General features: G+C 31.9%; 5 protein-coding genes and 1 long non-coding RNA gene across 7 annotated transcripts; 3 read left to right on the forward strand and 3 right to left on the reverse strand.

Moving 5' to 3' along the window:
- Positions 1-2,192: 2,192 nt before the first annotated feature.
- On the forward strand, positions 2,193-4,712 carry LOC103827752. Its single transcript, XR_004448278.1, has 2 exons — positions 2,193-3,368; positions 3,447-4,712. It is a non-coding gene; the product is annotated as an uncharacterized LOC103827752 (long non-coding RNA).
- A 45-nt stretch (positions 4,713-4,757) lies between these two features.
- Positions 4,758-7,653, reverse strand: LOC103827753 (triose phosphate/phosphate translocator, chloroplastic). 2 transcript variants are annotated; one of them, XM_009103295.3, is made up of 12 exons: positions 7,318-7,653; positions 7,174-7,239; positions 6,983-7,048; positions 6,567-6,645; positions 6,302-6,422; positions 6,121-6,216; positions 5,940-6,052; positions 5,775-5,852; positions 5,567-5,683; positions 5,262-5,361; positions 5,070-5,170; positions 4,758-4,955 (listed from the first exon to the last, which is right to left on the reverse strand). In XM_009103295.3, the coding sequence occupies exons 1-12, from the start codon at positions 7,584-7,586 to the stop codon at positions 4,938-4,940; spliced, it is 1,224 nt and encodes a 407-aa protein (XP_009101543.1). In that variant the 5' UTR covers positions 7,587-7,653; the 3' UTR covers positions 4,758-4,937. The 2 variants fall into 2 exon arrangements, with proteins under 2 accessions (XP_009101543.1, XP_009101544.1); XM_009103296.3 differs by having other exon boundaries at positions 7,306-7,605.
- Positions 7,654-7,884: 231 nt separating this feature from the next.
- LOC103827756 (pentatricopeptide repeat-containing protein At5g46100) lies at positions 7,885-11,392 on the forward strand. Its single transcript, XM_009103298.3, has 2 exons — positions 7,885-9,381; positions 9,546-11,392. Exon 2 carries the CDS (start codon positions 9,568-9,570, stop codon positions 10,984-10,986), a length of 1,419 nt encoding a protein of 472 aa, XP_009101546.1. The 5' UTR covers positions 7,885-9,381; positions 9,546-9,567; the 3' UTR covers positions 10,987-11,392.
- Positions 10,927-12,014, reverse strand: LOC103827755 (protein DMP6). The gene has a single exon (XM_009103297.3). The coding sequence runs from the start codon at positions 11,711-11,713 to the stop codon at positions 11,060-11,062; it is 654 nt and encodes a 217-aa protein (XP_009101545.1). The 5' UTR covers positions 11,714-12,014; the 3' UTR covers positions 10,927-11,059.
- A 721-nt stretch (positions 12,015-12,735) lies between these two features.
- LOC103827757 (protein DMP6) lies at positions 12,736-14,774 on the reverse strand. The gene has a single exon (XM_009103301.3). The coding sequence runs from the start codon at positions 13,598-13,600 to the stop codon at positions 12,875-12,877; it is 726 nt and encodes a 241-aa protein (XP_009101549.1). The 5' UTR covers positions 13,601-14,774; the 3' UTR covers positions 12,736-12,874.
- A 1,978-nt stretch (positions 14,775-16,752) lies between these two features.
- On the forward strand, positions 16,753-22,823 carry LOC103827758 (serine/threonine-protein kinase-like protein ACR4). The gene has a single exon (XM_033272412.1). It carries the CDS (start codon positions 21,370-21,372, stop codon positions 22,381-22,383), a length of 1,014 nt encoding a protein of 337 aa, XP_033128303.1. The 5' UTR covers positions 16,753-21,369; the 3' UTR covers positions 22,384-22,823.
- Positions 22,824-23,582: the final 759 nt, after the last annotated feature.

A 23,582-nucleotide genomic window follows, 5' to 3' on the forward strand; every position in this document is an offset into this window, starting at 1 on the left:
AAATTCCAAGTTATTCAAAAAGTTTAGTTTTTAATGATTCTATAATTCTATCGAATTTAGTGTTATTGAGACTTGATAGCTTCTATACATCACCAGCTACGGGTTAGAAACGCCAAAAAGCTTATTAACATGAAAAATAAGAGAAGTGGAAAGACTGTTACATACAAGGGATTGGAACTTGGAAGTTGTTGTTTGCGAAGACGCTTCTGAGAAGTCTCAAAAGGCTTTTTGGGCATTTTCAGATTGAGTTACGTTCAGGTGGTTAGTTATTCTCTCTGAAAATTTGTCTTTTGATATCTTCCCTGTTCATTTACGGTTTTGGATTGTGTCGCAGCTTCATCGGAAAAAGTGGTCTGAAGATGTTCAGAGCCTTCAACATGTAACTAGAGGTATCCTACCATGACTGGCCTGTGGGAAGTAATAGTCCTTTTCTATTTATGATGAGTTATATCAACTAAAGGTACTTTAGTTAAGAATTTGACAAGAATCATTTTGGGTTAGTATTCATTCTCTGGTCCCGAAAGGCCTTAACTTTTATTATGTAATGCACATAGGAGTAGAAAAGCTATTGAATTTTAGGTGAATGATCTCTGCATACTGAGACAACTTGTGTAGAAAACAATTCTCATGTCAAATGTTAGATTCTCTAAAGCTTTTTCTCTTTTCAGAAAAAAATCCCAACATGAAGAGGATTACACAACAACATGTTTTGCTAAGAAGCCATGACATACATGAAAGCTGGATCGTTGTTTTTAGGTTTTTCTTTGACGTGTTGGTCTTTAAGGATGACAGGTATTATGAGATCAATTATTTATGAAATAAGTTGAGAAACTATGAGTTTGCTTGAGATGAAAATCTTTTTACCTTATCAATTTATCAATAGTCTTAAGTGGCATTCTATCCGAGCGATATTTCCCTATTCAAATCTATGCGTTCCAGTTGAACTCTAAACTTTAACGGATTACTAGTATTTTTATTTGAACCAAACAAAAAATCAAAATAACTAAACCAAACCGAACTCATATTCACAAATAACTGAACGGTTCATATATTTCTTGCATCAAAAACAAAACTGAACCACAACCAAGCCGAAATCCATAAATATAATTTAGAAGTGAACCAAAAAAATTATAAAAAGTTGTTAAATTATAGATTTTTAACTTAAAACCATAACAATTAAAAATATTACCGTGCGGTTGCGCGGATCAGAATGTAGTCTTGGTTTAAAAGTGTGGTTTATTGAACTCATATGGCTTGTCACATATAGTTAGCTGCCAACTCTTCATTAGATAGAACTTACGTTTTGACGGATATGATGTGAAAGCTTTAAGTTAGTGATTTTAATATAGTAGTATTTTTATTTTGTTGTCTGAAATAAATTTTAATATAAAATATGAAATGACTATAAGATATTTCTTTGATAGACAATATTTTTCACAAAGATCTTCAATAAACGGAAATTTTCTACATCATAACGATGATGAATTACTTTTACTCTTAATATGTAGGATTACGACAAACAAATATTTTTATACTTGACCAGATATTTCATGTTAATTCGTCTTTATTAATTAATCCTAAAGAATCACATTCTTGTAGATTAAACCTTCATTTTTTAAAGTAGTAACATTAATAAACTATTTGGTCTTTATAATATGTGTTCTATGGATGCATTTATTAATTTGTAAAATATTAATCTTTAAATAATTGTAGTATGATAATATGGAAATTCTTTGCATCTTCAACCATGAAATGCACCATAAATTCATAAATTCAATAGTTATAATATTTCTTATATCTTATACAAAACATCTTCTTGCATCATTATTTTTATTTTTATTTAATGATGCTACGAGCAATAAATAAAAATACATACTAGGAGGAAAGTAATTATTGCTCTTTATTAATTTAGACATAATAGTTATAGCTTATGCTCTTCTAGTCTTCTTGCATGTCTCGGATATTTTTCATGCATGTTTCATATTCTCGGCGCCTATTGTTTCAGCCGAAAGATCTCGCGGAGAAAAAGGAGATTTATACTGAGCTGGAGGAGTAGGGGTAGATGCAACATGTCTACGTCCACTAGAGGTTTCAAACAAGGGACGATTTGCCTGAACTAAAATGTTCTCTGTTCCCGTTATTACCAGCATCATCATCATAAACATTGCTATATTTTTTGTGTTCATCATTTTTTCAGAAATTGTTTTGATATTACCTGTGCTTTTTTGTTACTATGAATTGTAAAAGTTGATGTTTTATTGTTTTGGTATGGGTGTATATATAGGAAGATGTGAGGGTAAGTTTGTGGTATAGGTGATATATGATATTATTAAGGTAAAATGTCAAAAATAGTTTAAAATCTGGGTACTATTCCAATTATGGGATGTCCCATATATTTAATATTCATTGTTATAATTACTATTTTGTAAGATATATATATATATATATATATATATATATATATATATATATATGTCAATGCCTTTATTATTAATTGGATCTAAAAAATATTAATATAAATCATGAAGATATAGTTTTTTTTTAACTAAATCTCGGATAACATCACATTCATTGTTCCACTAAATTTCTTTATAACATTGTCCTAGTAAGATTTAAATTTATGGAAATCCATTTTTTATTTAAATTAATAAATAAATCTGTTTTTTGTTTATTATATTTTTCCCAAACTTGTAATTAATAATTTTCTTTAAAGTAGTCCAATATCTTTGTCAATTTATTTCTTCTCTTTGTTATTGCAATATTTTCTGTTATGTATCCTGGATAAATTTTAAAGAGATTTATAATATAAAAAAATGTTTTCTGGGTACTATCCCAATTATGGAATAACATATGTTTTATATTCATTGTTATAATTTACTATTTTGTAAGATATAAATATATATGTCAATGCTTTTATTATTAATTGGAACTAAAAAGATTAATATAAATAATGAAGATATAGTTTTTTTTAACTAAAACCCGGATAACATCACATTCATTATTCCACTAAATTTTTTTATCAAACATTGCCCTACTAAGATTTAAATTTATGGAAATACAATTTTACCTTTAAATTAATAAAGAAATCTGTTTTTTTTTTCCAAACTTGTAACTGCTAATTTTCTTTAAAGTAATCCAATATCTTTGTCAATTTATTTCTTCTTGTAATTACTAATTTTCTATGTTGTGGTCAATTTGATGAACAATTACAATACTTATAGCTTTAGTAGACAGAAGAAGCTTATTCTCTCCATCTCAAGTTGGTTAGGAGGAAGAAAGGACTTCCTCGGTATCACATATCTCGTCGTTGTTACCTCTTCATTTATCATATCCATCATCTTCATGCTGCTCCATTTGAAAAATCCAAGGTAAAAGATACACTTGGAGACGAATATGATCTTGTTTTTTTTATTTCACTTGCTTATATGCATCACTGTCAATCTCAGACCTTATGGGGACAATTCTTGGAACAAGAAGAGTCTTTCGGGTTAAGAAGCTGTTGCATTGTTTCTCTGATACATTCCCATTCCAGGTTAATATTATATTCTTGCAAACTAAAGAGCTGTTGTATACGTGATCATATAGATATATAGGAGTATAACCAATTTATGAGCCTATAGTTCTAGAAAACTGATAAGGTTCCTCTGTTTTTTCTATGACCGTTCTGTTTTTGGGTTCTAAAGATAAACTGTTTTGACCCTTTTTCAACTCTTAAACCTCTAATGCTATGCATTTGTTTTGGATACTATCTGTTTTTAGAGTTTCTAAATTTAGCTAGCCTAACAAAAGCATCGCATTGGCGATCTGCAAACCGCACATATTGTTCTTCTGACATCCCGAAAAACATTCATGTTTTCTTCTCATTTTCCATATTTGTCACCTTTAGTCTTCTCTATTTAACCTCTCCCATTCGTCTCCTCCATTTCATAAGCTCTCCCGTCGAAAGATCTTTTCATTTATTAAGTCAAAATCACCTTTCTTCCCTCCTCAGCCGCAAAAGAAACACACCGCTTCTTATTCTTTCTCAAACTAAACCTGCGGTTTGCTTCTACATTGTGAAAAGAAAACTAGGTGAAAGAAGGGGGAGAAAAAAGATGGCCAAGGGAATGAGGTTTGTTCAAACATGGGGAGAGGTAGCACCAAGGCTTATTGTGTCTCACAAGAAACAACAACAACATTTCTCAAACTTGCCAAAGCTTGAGACTATTGTTGAAGAAGGTTGCTGCATTGATAGTTTTGCTGTTAGGGCGCCTAAGAGGATTGTGATCTTTCTTCCTCTTGTATTATCATTGATTATGTACATTGTGTTGCACAAGAGTATCAAAGATTATTGATTCTTAACTGTCTTCCTTTTCTGTTGGTTATGCGACTTTTTAATGTGTGATGGTGAGAAGAAGAGAATGTTCTCACTTCTTATAGAGAGAGATTCAGTTCTCCGGTAAAATAAAAATTTTAATTTAATAAACAAGTTGTAGTTTGGGTTTCCCAGTTTAATTTGAGTTTGCTTTTACAATAATTTGATATAGAATTATATAAATCATTGTTTTGTGAATAAAATTACCAAGAAAAACTAATTACAGAAATAAACAAATTTAAGTCGAAGATGATGGGTAAAATGCTCCAAGAGAATGAGAAAAGAATAAATACATTATTATGCTTTTCATCTGCTAAGATAAGGCAATGCATATTTTCAAAAAAAAAAAAAAAGATAAGGCAATGCATAAGAAATGGCAACAATGTTGTCCACTGGAAGAAAAGACGCAGAATAAAAAAATAATATATAAGCTTTATAAAGAAGAACAACGAGAAGAGAAACTCAAAAACAATGTTTGATTTATACGATACAAAATACTATTGCATTTTTGGTTATTTTATTATATAGATATTCATCGGAGGATTTGTTTACGCAACCGTTGACCGCCCTCGGCCGTAGCTCTCTACGCCGTCTTACCTTGCTGTAAGGAAAAAAAAAAGACATATTAATCATCTAATTACCTAAAATTACAATATACAAAATACTTTTGTTATTAATTTTATAAGAAAGAGACAATGAATAATGATGAACTGACCCGTTTCTCTTCTTCGATCTTGGCCTTAATGACAGAGTAGAGTGCAACTCCAGCAATGGCTATTCCAGTTCCGATACCTGTCTGCGTCGATATCTTGTTTCCTGCAAAAGATAATAATTTTCACAAGTTTATTTAATTTTTCACCATCTATGCCTATAACACCAAAGATGAATGGAGTTGTAGTTTTTTTACCGAAGATAACGATGGAGAATCCGATCACGAAGACACGTTTCAGAACGTTTCCAACAGCGTGAGTCAATGGTGCTACTCTCTCCAACGTGTTAGTAGCCAACTACAACCATACACATGATTTTCTTTAGTTTTACTTCTTTTTTCTATATATTAAACACTAGTTTAAGCTAGTTTTGTAATAGTTTGACTTTGAAAATTTTGCTCAAAGCTCGTTTGTAACCAGATTTAATTTCCGATTGTTAGGGTTGAATAAATATTTATTAAAAAAAAAAGATGGAAACTCTGAAAACTGAATTTTGCGTAACCTGATTGTAGAGATGGTAAAACATTCCAACCCAGAAGAGATCAGAGATGAACTTAGTCATTCCCACTTTAGCAATCGCGTCATTGAAACCGTGCTTCAACAGTTGAGGCCCTTCGACCTACCATATGATAAAACCAATAACCCTAATAAAATTACTTGTCTCTCACGTAACTAATGAGAAACACAATTGAGTATTCAAAAGACTTAACGATGATGGCAGGAGGAAGGCAGACGAAAAGAGCGATGATGGAGATGTAAGCGTAGACATTTGTACTGTCCATATCAGTCTGCAAAAGAAAAAAAAAACACAATCCGATTCTCAACATCAAAACTTCAGAGACATAGTTAAGAGCGTGGAGAAGAGATTCAAGAACCATGGCTTTCTTGGAGAAGATGCTTCTGTAAGTGAAAGAGATGTTTGATATCATGGCGCTGATGAAACCAAGCCAGTTGAATGACAACTCAGTGAGTGAAGCCATTGCAACTCCTGCAATTTTCCTTAAAGGTTAATCCAATAAACTTAGGACAAGAAATGAGTTTAATTAGAGTGGTTACCGAGTACAACAGGAGCTAAAGACAACCATAGTGTTATGGGGATCGGTTGTCCAAGAAGGAATTGAGAAGCAGACGCATTGAAGAATGGCTCCAGTGCTGCGTTTTTGGACATGATAAAATGTTAGGTTTTGTTATTATGTATAAATTAGTATTAAATGGGTTTTGCAAGAAGCTGAGATACCTTTGATGGTGTGAGTGAAGGAGACAGCGACGGCTGCGAAGGACACGTTGCTAGTAACATGGCCTATGGCGTGACACACTGCAACTGGTATCAATACCTTGAGGATGTCCGAGTTAATTGGCTGCGATAAATCATCACGAAAATAGACACAGACACAAGTTAAATACATACAACATAGACAAGATAGCGAGTGGGCGAGAGGTCCCAAATAATAACCTAATGAAAAAATGTAGTGATGAAAAAAAATAAAAAATGTAGAACTTACAGCCCGTTTAGGAAGACCCACGGACCAGCTCACCAAGCAGTAGACAACTCCAACGAACAAGTGAATAACCGATACAAAACTTCAAAAAAAATTTGTCAAAAAAAAAACTTAAAAAAATAACAAATATTAATTTATATTTAAATACAAAAGAATAAATGGATTCTCTTTTTTTTTTAAAGAAAATTACTAAATGTATTCTCTTTATATAACTATTCAGATTCGATTCTTCACTGGACCAACAGAATATGGTTCAATCATATTTAGCCATAAGTTTAATCTAAAAACATTTATTTACAAATAATTAAAATTGAGACAAGATATTAAGCATGTTTGTGTTGTATGTTTGGTCTTAAAGATTAAACATTAATGTAAATGTGTTTTGTTAATGTAAGAAAAAGCTAAATGTGTTTACTTACTAGGGGTAAGGGAAGTAATTGTAGATCTTCTTGTTAAGGATGTTGAAAATCACGTTCAAGAAGTACCTGCATATAAAATCAACAAGGGTTACACTAACTCGATACTAAACTTTGGCGGTAAAACCACATGAAACTGCTATAGTGCGCCTAATAACGTGCGCATGTTATGGGGAGAGGATAATGGCACGTACCACATGAAGAAGAAGAATCCGGTGACAAGCCACGGATACTTCCCGAGGAATCCAACTTTCGTCTCCCTACCAAAAAAACGAGTCAGACCACTCGAGTCAAACGAGTCAACACCGAGTGAGCCAGAAACGGACCTCATTGCTTACCCAGCTGAATCACCACCCTCGGCAGCGGCGGCTCTAACCGGCTTGAGAATCTCTCTTTTCTCCGGCGAGCTCTCGAGAAGGAGCACCGGACGGAGCTGACGACCGGAGATCAGGTTCCCTCCCTCTCCGATGGATCCTATCGGCTTAGCGAAAGCCGTGAACGACGACGACGCAGTGCTGAATTGGCGGTTGATCGCTCTGATCGGTCGCCTCAGCTGCGGGACGCCGGTGACCGTTGCGGTGGCGCGTAGCAGCACGCGTGACTCCATCTCGAGATTGGTTCAGTGGTTTTGCGACGATGAGTTGTGACAGTGAGAGGGAAGGAAGCGGAGTATGAGGCTGTCGCGTATTTCAAGAAGAGACACTTCGTGATCTCGTGCTTCGCGGTCTATTTTGTTACGGTGGAAGTAATAGTGTGATATGATCCAACGGTGGAGAGTGAAGATATTAGATAAGAATCTTGAGATACTGGCGTAGATTGGATTAGGTAGGACCCATCTTATCTTGAGGTGGATGGTTTAAGACAAATAGTGAGTATTGTCCAAGCGAAGTTCCATATCATCATCATCTGTTTCATATTTATTTTGTTCTTTTGTTATTTTGAGGATAATAATAGTGAAATATTTTGTAGATTTTTCCTCTTTTTTACCTTGTGTTGAGTGGTCTTCAAATTATTGAACGTGAAAAAGTCACAAGAAAGTATATTTTTTATAAATATTACTAGTTCAACTGCATGATTTCTGTTAATTTATTTGTTTTTAGTGGTGGCATGTCGGCATTTGGTTTGCAACTTTAGTATGTCTAATATTTTTCCAAATTTTAATTATATAATCAAATTAAATGCTTTTAGTGATAAACTTTTGTAATAGTCCAAAATATAGCTTTTTAATATATAAAAAAATATAATTATGTTCTTTTAATTTTAAAAGATTTAATATAATCTAACATTTCAGCTAAAGCAGCTTTATTTCTGTATTTTTCCAAAGTTTCACTACATGTACAATAAATTTATTTTTGGTGATAAATTTTTGTATACATTAAACAACATGATATCTTATGTTAGATAATGACAAGACAAAAAATCACATATTTTTGTGTGCCCCTCTGCTTGTATGGTCTGGTTAGGAGTCATTGGCAAACTGCCTGGTTAGTTCACTTTGCCAGACTGGTATGCAACTATGCACTCTTCACTCTTTTCAGATTACAAGATTATCTATCGTCCATTGATCCAGTGCAGGTTCCAATGATTTGCAAAACAACTATCTAACCACATTTTGAAAGAAATGAATGGTCAAATACACCATCGAGGATGGACTACTATCGATCAACTAAAGAAACATAGAGCATAGCAATTCGCAGAGTGGTCTCACTCAACTGCAAAATTTCCCTAAGTTCGAAAAATGCTTTGAAGGGGTTTAAGGCATTTCTTTTCTGATTGTTTAAACTTAAACTTGACTTACAATATGTATGTTTTGGATGAATTCTGCTGATGTTTGGTTTTCAAACTTGCACATATTTTTCTTTTGTACATATAGCATCCTTTAAATTGATCAATAAATTTGATATTTTACCCAAAAAAATTGTATACGTCAAAAACTAAACAACATAAGTATAAATAACGAAAAATAGCGGGTTTTGGATATTATAATTTGTAAAATAGTTTCAAATTCATAAAGAAACTTAGAAGAAGGCCATATAGATTTTTTAGGTAAATACATATAGACCTGATATATGTTCATTTGGGTGTTGAGTCATCCTTTTTTTCTGAAACAAATTTTTTTTTTTTTTGAAACAAAAGGTGTTGAGTTATCCTAAATTTGAAAAATACACACAAGATTTGTTTAACATTGCTTGATTACATATTTAATAGCTGTAGTAGAGAGACCCTCTAAATCAGCTAGAGAGACTCAGCCAAACACTTCCCATTGTAAAAGCCCTTTTTGTTTATTTTATTCCTTCCATAAACCCTCATCAAAGTCTCCAAACTGGTTAAGGATTCTTCTCCAGCGATTGGATTCAAGTTCTATCTCGCAACGAGTTTTATCGCTGCTTCATTCGATTTTGGTTAGTTCCCGAGAAGGGTTATATAACTACGAGAAATGTTTTATTGATTTGGGTTTGAAACACTAATGCGCACAAACTGTTCGACGTAATGCGTAGCTGAGATTTTGCAATTCGCCATCTTTTTGTTTATCTTATAATCGTTTTATTATCTCTCTTTATTGTAGAAAGGCGTCGTTTTGTAAGTAAATGGGAAGCAAAGCGAAGATGTTCAAGTGGTCAAAAGACATCACACCTTCACAGGTTATCAAACTGATGCGAGCTGAAAAGGACGTGGAGAAGCTGATCTCTGTTTTTGATTCCGCAACAGAAGAATACGCAAATGGGTTCTTACACGACCAGAGCTCTTTCAGTTACATGGTCTCTAGGTTGGTCTCCGCCAATAAGTTCAAAGCAGCTGAAGACCTTGTTGCAAGAATGAAGGTTGAGAACTGTGTTGTTAGTGAAGATACATTGCTTTCGATATGCAGAGGGTACGGTCGAGTTCACAGGCCGTTTGATTCTTTGAGGGTATTTCACAAGATGAAGGATTTTGACTGTGATCCTAGCCACAAGGGTTACGTGACTCTTCTTGCTATTCTCGTTGAAGAGAATCAGCTGAAACTGGCTTTTAAGTTTTACAAGAACATGAGAGAGATTGGTTTGCCTCCCACCGTTGCCTCTCTCAATGTTTTGATCAAAGCTCTTTGTAGAAACGAGAAGACGGTGGATGCTGGTCTTAAGATATTTCTTGAGATGCCTAAACGAGGGTGTGAACCTGATTCCTACACGTACGGAACATTGATTAGTGGTTTGTGTCGGTTCGGAAGGATTGATGAGGCGAAGAAGTTGTTTGAGGAGATGGTTGAGAAAGACTGTTCGCCAACTGTTGTTACCTATACTTCTATGATCCACGGGTTGTGTGGATCGAAAAACGTTGAGGAGGCAATGAGATATCTAGAAGAGATGAGGAGAAAAGGCATTGAGCCGAATGTTTTCACTTACAGTTCTTTAATGGACGGTCTTTGCAAAGATGGGAGACCTTTGCAAGCCATGGAGTTGTTTGAGACGATGATGGCTAAAGGATGCAGGCCAAACATGGTAACCTATAGCACTTTGATCACTGGTCTCTGTAAGGAGCAGAAGATTCAAGAAGCCGTTGAGCTTTTAGATAGAATGAATCTTCAGGGTTTGAAACCTGATGCTGGATTATACGGGAAAGTAATCAGTGGGTTCTGTAATGTCAGTAAGTTTCGTGAAGCTGCCAATTTTCTCGACGAGATGATTTTAGGAGGAATAACTCCAAATCGTTTGACTTGGAACATCCATGTTAAGACAAGTAATTATGTAGTCCGAGGTCTTTGTGCCAGTTATCCAACTCGCGCGTTTACTCTTTATCTAAGCATGAGGAGTAGAGGCATCTCTGTTGAGGTTGAGACCCTAGACTCTTTGGTGAAGTGTTTGTGCAAAAAGGGTGAGTTTCAGAAAGCTGTTCAGTTAGTTAATGAGATAGTGGCTGATGGGTGTATCCCAAATAAAGGAACATGGAAGGTACTAATAGGTCATACATTGGATAAAACGATTGTAGGAGAAGCTTCAGAATCTCTTCTCAGAGATTTGGAGATCTAAATACAAGAAAGATTAGATGAAGACAGCTGAAACAAACAAGTCGAAGATATTACATTTAGAATCAGAACATCATTTAGCAATGGGCAGAGAGTGGAAAGCCAATTCCATGGCGTGTAGTAGGAAATGTAGCAAACATCATACTGCAAAAGACTCCTATGGCTACGGGCAAAGCTGTGAGAAGCTCAGCTACTTCAGCTGATGGTTTGGGGAAGAAACAGTTGACCACATTATGATCAAACATAACCACGGCTCCAAACACTAGAAGCGTCATAAAGGCATGTGCGAAGTCTATAAACTGTAGTCTGTAGCTTTTGGAACGTTCTTTAGGAAGAACAGCTTTGCCATCGATTATCCAGAGGCCGTTGGTCGTGGCGAATCCATAGCAAACAGTTCCATTCAAGTCCCTGTAAGAGTCAGTGAAGCTGAGTATGAAGCAAGTGAATGCGCAGATGGAAACCAGCATTTCTGTCATGTATCTGCTAGCGAAATCGCAGCGTCCACCGTTAGTGAGAACTGGTGATAAGACCTGGTACGCGAGAGCTGTCCCTGTGGGTAAGTGGTTAGCTAGATGAGCTGTGGTCTGAAAAGTCTGACCTATTGCCTTGTGTATCCAGTTGTTCCTTTCGACTTCAGGAAATTCTTGAGCTTTCAAGAGTGGAGCTTTCTCTTCTTTGATGGCGCCACCAGCACCATTGACCCCAGCTTCTTCATCTACCTTAGTCTCCATGACACTCTCCAACTCTGTTTCTTTCTTTTTCTTAGGTGCTTTGTTGTTTCTCTGTGTGAGCAAATGTGCGAGTCTAATATAACAGTGGCTGCTTACTTAATTATGCATAGCAAGGAAGCAAACCTAAGTGTCTGTTTAAGTGAAGTGTAAACTTTGCTTTTGTTGTCTATTTAAAAAGGATTGTAGTTTTCAGTTTTGGTTTGCATTAGATAATATCTTTTTCTAGGTCGATGACTGTAAGGACCATCTTATCTTGAAGTGGATGGCTTAAAGGGTACCTTACTATTGAGTGGTCTGAAAAATATTTACGATACAGTCGCAAGTAAAACGTGTGACAGTACAGTGACAAGGAAGTGAATTTTCTTCTTGTTTTTTTGGTAAAACTATTTTTTTGTTAAATTTTCAATATGTTTATTTAATTTTCTTTCGGTTTGCTGGTTCAGTGCTTGATATATTTCTTTCATAGTTATAAATGCTTCAAAAAAGTTTTTGTAGTATATGTTCTTTTATTGGAGAAGTTTGACAAAATAACTATTAAAAAAAAAACAAATGCATTTGGACTGTATTCTGTGTGGTATTATAATTAAGGATTATAGGTTTGTAGGAAGAATATATGTTGTTCCTGAACCTTTTTTTCAAAGATTTTTTTTGTGTGATTCTGATTTGAATATACTAAAAAAAAGATTCTGATTTGAATATTCCTAACAACTTGTTTTCTTAAAATGTTTTTTTTTTCTCACAAAAGAATGTAAGCTCAAGCTTTATGCTATATTTCTTTCATATTTAACCAACTATATGTTGCTTCTGAATCATTTTTCAAGGTTTGATTCTCATTTGAATATTTTTTTTTTTTTGACTGGATTCTCATTTGAATATTCCATGAACAATTTATTTGAATCACTCTCTCTTTTGATAAACCAATTTTTTCTTATCATAAAACTTTTGTTTTCTTAAAATGTTTTATTTAATCACAAAACAATGTAATCTTAGTCGGATTCTTTCTATACGAAGACACCTGAAAATGAACATGCCAGGTGGAACAATTTACACAAACATTGAGATACTCTATTAAGATGATCATCTCAGATACAACAGAGAATAAGGTCAGAATCCAAAGAAGTTCCAAAAGATTTTGACATTTTAAATGAATGAACCAGAACATCATTTATCAGAGAGGGAGAAACCAATACCATGACGTGTAGTAGGAAATATAGCAAACAACATACTACAAAACACACCTATTCCTACGGGCAAAGCTGTGAGAATCTCAGCTTCTTCAGCTGATGGTACAGGGATGAAACACTTAACCGCATTCTGGTCAAACATAACCACAGCTCCAAACACCAGAAACGACATTATAGCGTGTGCAAAGTCTATAAACCGTAACTTATAAGTTCTGGCACGTTCTGGAGGAAGAGTAGCTGAGCCATCGATGATCCAGAAGCCATTGAACGTAGCAAATCCATAGCAAGAGTTTCCATTCAAGTCCTTGTAAGAATCTGTGAAGCTAAGTATGAAACAAGAGAAACCGCAGATGAAAACTAGCGTTGCGGTCATGAATCTGCTAGCCAAACTGCAGCTTCCAGCGTTTGTGAAAATTGGTGACAAGATTTGGTATGCAAGAACGGTCCCGGTAGGTAGAAGGTTAGCTAGATGAGATGTGGTTTGAAATGTTTGACCTATTGCCTTTTGTATCCATGTGTTTCTTTCTATTGCAGGAAACTCTCGAGTTTGGATTAGAATTTTATCATCCTCCAGAAGTGGAACTTTCTCTTCTTGGATCACGCGACGAAGTTTCTCTGCTTCTATCCTGCGACGAACTTTCTCTGCTTCTATTATCCGATGAGCATCATCGATCCCAGCTTCTTCATCAACCTTGATCTCCATAACACTCAAGCCGTTTTATCAGGTTCTATGTTTTTTTTTCTATGTTTTGATGAGAAAATGTTTGTGTTTAAATATATATATAAGACTGGATGCGTGCTTTGTTATGTATTGCAAGCAAGTCTGAAACCAAACCTAAGTATTTGTTTATGTGAAGGATAAGCTTTGACCTTGTGTAATGAATTAAACTAATGTGATTCTGATTTAAATGTTCCAGGAACATTTGCTTCAACGACTTTCTCTCTGTCGCTCTAGTCGTTTTGTATCATAAAAGATTTGGTTTTTATTAGAAGCTTTTCACAAAAAAGAAAGTAATGGGTTGTGTGGGATTCATTTTAAGAAAATGATGTTTACGTTAATCTGATAAATGTTCCTCTGACGCGTTTGGTTAGTTTTGATTAGTGTATTTCGTGGAGGCCAAGAAAGACTATTATAATTTGCCAACTTAATTATACCTTTTTTTTTTTTTTCTTAACGTAATATATTAGTATACGATTAGTTAAATGATAACTAACGTCAAAATCAGATTAGTTGCTTCCTTGGGTGTGTCATTGAGATTAGACTTGCACGTTACAATTTTTACATTATGATATTTCAAATATCAACGAACTAATGAACGAAGAAAAAAAGAAATGCGATATCGTTGACAAACAGAAATTTAAACAAGTTGCTCTTCTCAATCAATTTTCTTGGAACAGTTAGGCTAAAGTGAACAAAAGCCCATATAAAAATTATTACAAAATTGGGCTTCAGGCCTGTTAATTGAACAATGATGTAGGAATAAAATTCTCGGCAAGTCCTATAACTCAACTCTATCCTAACGCTTTCGACTCTATTAAACAAGATTCTTGTTTATGTTGCCTCAGATCACTTCAACTGCTCAATCTTTCCCGTGTTGTATCTAAAGACGAAGATGGTTAAGATAGTCTTCTATCGAGCTGACATGTTCTCAAAGACTTGTTTGTGCGAGTATGATGATGACAATAAGGTTCAGTGTGAAAATTGCATTCTTTGGAAAGATTAATCATGGTGTCCAAAAAGGAGATTCTCCTAGGCTCTTGGTTATAGAGTCCCACGGGGATTAAACCACGTTACCGTTAATGATTCTTTTTGGAGACAGATTCTGTTGTAATTGTTTTCACCGAGGTTATTTACCATTTTGATATTTATTCTTCTCTCTGTCTTCTGTTCGTATATGTGATCTCTTCTTCTATATATTTCTATATCCTTCTTATGTTTCACTCGATTGCAGCTTAGGTGTTGTTGCGTAACCGGTTGAAAAGTTATTATTAGTAGTGTGACTGTACACTATATAGTTTGTACGTTAGATATTTGTATCCACATAGGCACATACTATACATAGCTTCTAAATTAGTTAATGATATATCAGTTTTTAATCTCTATGATCTCTAAACTTAATATCGTATCAGAGTTCTAGTAAACTTCGTTCTTCCACATTTCCTTCATTTTCTCATATTAAATAATGAAGAGTATTCTAAGATAATACAGTGTATGTGCCTTCGTTTTGCAAACACAATTCATTACTCTCCTTTTCCTTAAAAAAAGAGAGAATCTACGAACATATTATATACCACAATTCCATTGGCAGTGGTGATCATTGAGCATGGGCTTTATAGATAACAAAACAATTGGTACAACTTATCATATAACATATGTATATTATATCTGTTTGTATTAAGTAATTTCTGAAATTAAGAAAACTTGATGGTGTAACGAACGTACCATTATTCATACGAGGGTCATCAATAAATTGTTAATTTATTAAAAAAATTGCAGGATTTAAGGAGTTTTGTAGATATGAACAAACGTAATATACAATCATTTTTGGTTGGTACAGTTAATAAACATATATGCTATTCTTAAAATGACAATATATTTAAGATCATTTCCAACTTTTGGTCTTTCAAATCTGTGACTGATCTTGACTTTTAACATATATTAGGTTAAGATCCGCGCTTTGTGCATATATTATTTTATGTATTATATTTTTTAAATATATTATAAAATAAGAAATATATATTAAATAATTAAAAAATCAGTAACTATTACTTATATAATTAAATTGGTACACCCATATAATAAATTTAATAATCTAAAAAAATATTTTTCTATTTGATATGATATATAATTAAATTTAAATGGTAGTAACATATATATAGTATATTTTAATATTAATATCTACTAAATAATATTTCTACTCATATGTTTTTTTATCATTTGTATCTGTTATATCAAAAAAATTAAATTACGTATAACAAAATTTTCATTGTGGGATTAATTGTTTAAATAATTTACAATATTTTTACAAAAATAAAATTATATATATATATATATTTATCAAAAAAAATTATTCAAAGTAAAATTCAAAATTAAAATATTTATGCATTTTTATATGACATATAGTTTAATTTAAAATGATATATATATATATATCTTTTAATCTTAATACTTACTAAATGAGACGTTCGACTGATATGATTTTGTAATCAATTGTATCATGTCATAACAAAAATTTTAAATCATGGATCACAAAATTTGAATGTGAAACTTTTAACAGTTTTAGTAATTTATACTTGTTTTTAAAAATTCAAAATATAAAATATACAGAAAATTTTAAATTTTTATTATATATATGGTTAATTTGGTTGTTTAATTTATTTTAATAGTTTAAAATTAAACAAATATAATATAAGATACACTTATTTTAATTAAATCTTTATTATTCAAAAACATTAATTGTCATATACTTCCTCTATTCCTAAAAGATCCATATTCTTGTTTTTTCACACATTTTAATAAAACACATTAAATTTGCATAATTTTTTTGTGCTTATCTTCTTGAGAAAAAGACCAAAATAGCACTACATCAAGTTTTTGTTCCCAAACTAGCACTCAAGGCCAAAAGTCACAAAAATAGCACTCAAGGGGTGGGGTTTAGGGTTTATAATTTAGGGTTTAGGGTTTAGAGTTTAGGTTTTAGGGTTTAGAGTTGAGAAGTGAGGTTTTGGGGATAAGATTTCAAATTTTGAAAAATAAAAAAATTTAAATTTTTCAAAAGATAAAATGCTATTTTGGTCATTTTAGTTTTTGAGTGCTATTTTTATGATATAAACTTAGAAAGGTGCTATTTTGGAGATTTGCCCTATCTTCTTTCCACAATTTTAAGCCAATAAAAAATCAATTAGTGCAATTAAGATTTTTGAAGTTTGCAATTAATTAATAAAACAAGCATTAAAAATGTAAAAAATGAATCTTTTAGAAATAATTTTTTTTCTCTATAATATGTATCTTTAAGGAACAGAGAGAGTATTATTTAACTACATTAGGCAATTCTGTAATTTTATTTAAAAAAAATAATGAAGCAGATTAATAATATATTTATTGTTAATTTAATAAAAAGTTTATTATATATTTAGATAGACTAACATATTTCTCTAAAGATTCTAAGAATCATTCTAGTGATGTCACGTGACTGCAAAAAAAATATTGTTATGCTTCTCAATTAATATATAAGGATTCTTGTCATAGGTTATGTTAAACAATTAATTAGTACATACCTAACATAAAAGTAAAAGAGGGTTTCCTTAACTAATTGAGTTAGTAATATATGTATTTTTTTATAAATATACACTACTAGTTCAAACTGTTGAGCTTCTAAACCATAATCTCTCTTCCACAGAAAGACATCGAGGATGAGATATGAGACTAGTTTAGCTTGTTTTAATCTGAAAATATTAAATATATACAATTTTTATGAAAGAAAGTATACAGTAAGTATATCTTAGTAAACAGCATTAGTTATTCATTAGGTGCAAGTTTCACCTGCCAAAGTTAGATGGGTCCATCTTGAATATTTGGATCTCATAAAATTCATTATAGTTTTTATAACATATTTTGGTACTAATTGGTGACGGATTGAATAATTAATTAACGTTGAGCCATAATCTGGGGAAAGTACATTAACACATCTAACAATAACTAATGCATTTTGCAACTATAACAAATTGAAGACAGTAACGATGATTTGTCTGGGACCTTGTGGTTAGATGGTAAAGAGTTGGATGGTAAAGCGATGGGTTTAAGACGTCAACACGTTTTAAGTTCGATCAACTTGCTTCGCGAAACTAAGACACATTATTCTGAACGCACACCTAGATATATATATATATATTTGCTTTATGTTCATTTCAACATCCAAAGAAAAAAATGTATCCATTACACTTCACTTTGAAAATTAATCTAGGCCTTTCTATAGACATGAATACTTCAAAGTTAGTCAAAAAGATAATGTAAAATATATTGTAATAATATGATCTTTCATATCTAATCATTGTTTAAATTCAGCTATATCATATACTCCCTCCTTTTTTAATATAAGCCGTTTTAGAGAAATTTTTATGTTCTAAAATATATGACGTTTTCGATTTTCTATGTAAAATTTATTAAAACTTAATGTTATATGACTAATGATAATATACTTTATATTTTATTATTGGTTGATTTGTGGTTAGACAAATAATTAATAATGTTTTTGTTTAGAAAATATAAAAAATTAATGATTTTCTTAATCTATGTGCATAATTCTAAAACAATGTATATTAAAAATGGATGGAATATATATGTCATTAAACTAATTATCTCTAACAAATCTCTAGCTAATTTTATTCGTTGCATAGATATTATAGACGTTTATGTTTTTTTCTTTCTCAAAATTGATTGAACACAAATGCATTCTTTATGTTTGTTTTCATTGGTACTTTTTAAACACAAATTCTCAGTAATAAAGATCTTTTATCTATACTCATTAATTGAATTGTAGAAATGCATAATTAATGACATTTTGAACTAAGCAGTTAAAGGAGCGACATTATGGATAGAGGATCAACCAATAACTGAAAATGTCGACATTTGGTAGTTAGTTCCAAATCTATCCTACCTAAAGTCCAACACGCTCATTAATTTTGATAAGCAATTAATAATTATCATTCCGCACCTTTTCTACAATTTTATTTTTTTCATGTTTTTCTTATTCATTCGTATTGTTCTTCTGATGGCTATCAGTTAAGCCTTAAATGTATTGTTAAATACTAATATGAATGTCATGCATGTTTTTAAAATAATCATGTTACTAGGTTAAAAATGAACATTGCATATATAAATTATTTTTACGTATTATATGTTATTTTAATGATAATAAATATATATTGTATAACTAAAAAGTCACTAACTATTACGTATACAATTAAATTGTTGCGAAGACGAAAATAAATTTATTAATTCAAACAATCATTTTTCAATTTTATATAGTACATAATTAAATTTAAATGATATTAACATAGATATATATAGTATATTTTTAATATATCTGTTAAATGATGCTTTCTAGTCATATTGGTTTTTGATATTTTGTATTTTTTATAAGGAAAACTTCAAAACACTAATATCTAAATTGTCATTATGGGATGTTTAATAGTCTTAGTAGTTTATAACTTTTTAAAAAAATTCAGTGCAAAGTTTTAAAACTTAATATTAATTTGTCAATATTTGTTCAAAACTTTTATCCAAAAAATAATTTGTTCAAGAAAATTTTGAAACTAAAATATTTATGTATTTTTATATGGTATATAGTTTAATTTAAACGATAATTACTTCCTACTTACACGATTTTCACCTTAATATTTATTAAATGAGACTTCCTACTTATATGATTTTGTAAATCATTTACATCTTGTAATAGCAAAATTCTAAAAAAAAAAACAGTGTGAGACTTTTAACAATTTAAGTAATTTATAGTCATTTTTAAAAATTCAAAATATAACATATATGGAAAAATCTAAATTTTATTATGTAGATGTTTAATTTATTTTAATAATTTAAAATTATACAAAAATGATAGAGGAGACACTAATTTTTATCAAATATTTATTATTCAAAATTATTACTTTCTTATGCATTGATATATTTTTTTCATAATTAGTGTTATATATTTTAGATTTTTTGCCATATAGCTAATTGTCTTCAAAATACTTGGACCAAATCGTGTAATATGGCTATTTCTGTACAAATATCCGAACTTGTTTAAGATACAATGATTATTTGAATATTTTTAAATTCATATACATCAGAACAAACTCATCCAGACCTGAGATAACCCACCTCGAAACCAACCCAACAAAATTTAATACCCGAGCGGGACCTAATTTTAACAAAAAAAAAAACAGTACCCGAAATAAACGATATGTACCTCAACGGATACCCGAATGTAAATGTCTAACTAATTCTATAAACAAATTAAAAAAAAAACTCTTTGTTGACTGTTTTAAATTCCTGTTACAAGCAAATTTATTTAAACCAGTCAAATTATTATGGTCAACATATAAAATAAATGATGTTAAATTATTCTGGTAAAAATAATTAAAGAATTAGTTATGAAGAACAAAAAAAGAAAGTAAAAATGTAATTAAACACTTTAAAATAGGTAATTTCTGTTTCAAACTTCTGTAATAAATATTGTCAAAATATTTGGAAAAGAATAAATGAAATGGTTAGAATGTGTTAGAAAAGGAAATAAAAATTGTAAGAAAACACCTAAATTTAGGAAAGTATTTTTTGTACTTCAGTGGTATAGTGCTTAATAAAATATAGTTAAGAGTATTTTTGTATAACTTTCCCAAGTATTTGTTGTTAACGTTGGTTCTCATATGGTTTTCCCTAGCAACACTGTTTCTCATTCTATTACTAATTTAATTGGATCGTGAATCCTCTTGTGACCTAATTATTATTTTAAATAAAAATGAATTAGAAAAAGCTCTTTGATTGTAACTAAATATTTTACCATTTCTGATATACAAATAAGCTATTGCTGTAATATATTTTTGTAACTGTAATATTTTGTCAAGTTATAATATATTTTTTTCAGAATTTTTTAACGTTCTCATACATATATGATCTACAAAATTTTAATCCTATACAGGTTTAATTTATGCATAATATTTTAGTTTTATGACAAGTAACGCACCTTCATAACGTACAAATAATAACAAAAAGTAGCATCTTTTTTAATTTAACAAATATGAAATCTTACTAGGCAACAAAATACCTAAACAAATAGTAGTTCTTCCTGCTGTAAGAAAACAAATATTTTCTTCATATAATGAAAAGTAAATATTTTAGTTTATGAATAATATATTCATTTTATGAAAAGTTAATGCATCTTCATAATTTTCTAATGTAAAGAAAATAACAAAATAGCATTTGTATAATTTGACGAATTTAGTAATCTTACTATGTACATAAATACCAAAACAAATACTCCTTCTGTTTTATTTTAATTCTCATTTTAGACTTATGCATACAAATTAAAAAAATATTTAATTTGTATATTTACTAAATAAAAACATCATCATCAATACATATAGCCACAGTTTAACCAATAAACAAATAGATTTGAATATAAAATCAATAAATTTTGTATTAAAATTATAAAACAATACTTATTTTAAAACAAAATTTTAATTCTACAATGACAAAAATATTTCACTCATATATTAGCAAAATGAAAAGTATCTATTTTGGTTTCCCTAAAATAAAAAGACCACAACCCAATATTTATTGACCATTCAGACGTAGTATTCCTTACTTTGTCATTTTGACCTTTATTTTATTACATTTTTCTTCACCTATATACACGCAAACCCCATAATCATAATCAGACATCCTTGAATAAGTTTTTTTTTCTTTCCTGAAATCAAATGGACAAGTCTGAAGAAATCGCTTACGCTTCTGTTCTGTCTATTCTCTCACTCTTTCTTCTAATCCTCCTCATCTTCCTCCTCTTACTATGCAGAAAGAAACCAATCCGGTCCGACGAATCTCTCCTTCCAAAAACCAAACCGGCGGGAACCACTTACCCTTTAACCGAACTAGATTCAGCAACCGACGGATTTAGCCAGCGACGAATCATCGGTAGCGGCCGGTTAGGAACGGTTTACGCAGCGGTTATCCCGTCCCACAAAAACCTCGTCGCGGTCAAAAGAATACACCCCGGTTTGGTTTTAAGCAAACCGGGTTCCGGTTTCACCACGGTTCTCAAAACGCTCTCTTCCTCTCTCCACCCCAACGTCGTCTCGATCCTAGGCTTCTCGGAAGCTCCCGGAGAGAGGATCGTCGTCACGGAATTCGTCGGAGAAGCGAAAAGCCTGAGCGATCACTTACACGGAGACTCCGACTCCGATCTCGAACCGGCGGTTACAACCGTTTTCGACTGGCGTAAACGTTTCAGAGCCGCGGCGGGAGCGGCGAGAGGCTTGGAGTATCTGCACGAGATCGTGAACCCTAGAATCATCCACGGGCGCTTCACGTCTTCGAATGTTCTCTTGGATGAGAAGTTCATGGCGAAGGTCTCAGATTACGGATTCGCGTTCTTGATTCCGCGCGAGAACTCTGAGGTTTCTTGGTACGTTGAAGAAGGGTACTGCAAAGAGAGCGATGTGTACGGATTCGGCGTCGTTTTGCTCGAGATTCTGAGTGGGAGAAGAAGCGAGAACGGGTCGATCGTGAAGTGGGCGACGCCTTTGATCAAAGAGAAGAGATTCGCTGAGCTTTTGGATCCGAGGATTGTTGTTGAGAGTGAGATCAAGTGTTTGGTGATAAGACTAGCGAAGGTTGCTTTGGCTTGCGTCGGGAATTCGCGGAGGAGTCGGCCGTCGGTTTCTCAGGTGGCGGCGATTTTAAACAGTTTGGAGAGGGAAGGAGGGGGAATTTGAACAATTCGGGAAGTTTTGGGGTTTTACGGTGAATATTGAGAATATATTAGGGGTAAGTTAGTTATTAATGAAACAGTTCTGTTAATGCTACTTAGGCCGTGTACATTAATTTTTTTTTACTTTTGGGGGTATATAATCGGTTTCGTATGATTTAATTAATGCTTTTATTCACATCAATCTATAAAATTGGGAATATTATAATCGAAAAAAATAATTTTCGTATGCTCTGTCGGAAACAATTATAGATTACGAGGATTTATAATTAAAATATGGTAAGTGTGTACGAAAGATTGTTTAAAATTTACTCGGGCCCTTCATAATTTGACGAGACTTGGAAGGTAGGTTATCGTCAAAATTAGACGGTGGACCTAATCTTTGCACCTTGTGCTTTGTGGAACAAGTCAGTTTTGTTCTTTAATGGTAAAAAATTTTGGTAGGTATTTATTTAACTTTTGTTCGGTTTAATTTAGTTTTGCTTCATTTAAGTTGGCTGAGTGGTTGATTAAATGTAATAATTGATATGAATTATCAATAGTTATTTATTTGTTTATGTAACATTCACAGCATTTTATTTCTAAACTGGAATTTTTGAAAATTGACGTACACGGCGGTTGCTGTAGACCAGTTAGACTTTTTTTTTTTGAACTGAATAATTTGTTTAAATTTCAACATTTATGAAAGTATGTTTTTTTCTAGAAACAGGAAGAAATGACATAAAAACCCTTCAAAGCTAAGAAAATTATTAATTAAACACTTTAAGAATGCACACACGCCTTTCTAAAACTGAATAAAAACATAGATTGATACTTTACCCTGGATGTACATTACTGCAAAGAACCGTTCTACTTCTTCTGACAACATGCACGTAACATAATTCAACAATAATCTATCAACGATGACTTAACTAAGAGATTATCATATTACGCTAGTACACATATGACATATTAATATATTATACTATTATAGCCTAATTAACTGTAACTGTAGTTATTCAGCTAATTAAGAATATCAATACTGATAAACTCTAAGAAAGGTCTCTTATGAGTTATGAATAAAAATTACCGAAAATTAGAAAGGACGTAAAGAATCATTTAATATATGTCACAATTTTAAATAGTTAATTTTACTTCATATTAAAATTTCATTTAAATAATTTAATGTGTTTCTCTCTGATGATCTAAAATATTTTTCGGCGTCAC

This window comes from Brassica rapa, chromosome A06 (genome assembly GCF_000309985.2).
Source record: "Brassica rapa cultivar Chiifu-401-42 chromosome A06, CAAS_Brap_v3.01, whole genome shotgun sequence".
Taxonomy (NCBI): domain Eukaryota; kingdom Viridiplantae; phylum Streptophyta; class Magnoliopsida; order Brassicales; family Brassicaceae; genus Brassica; species Brassica rapa.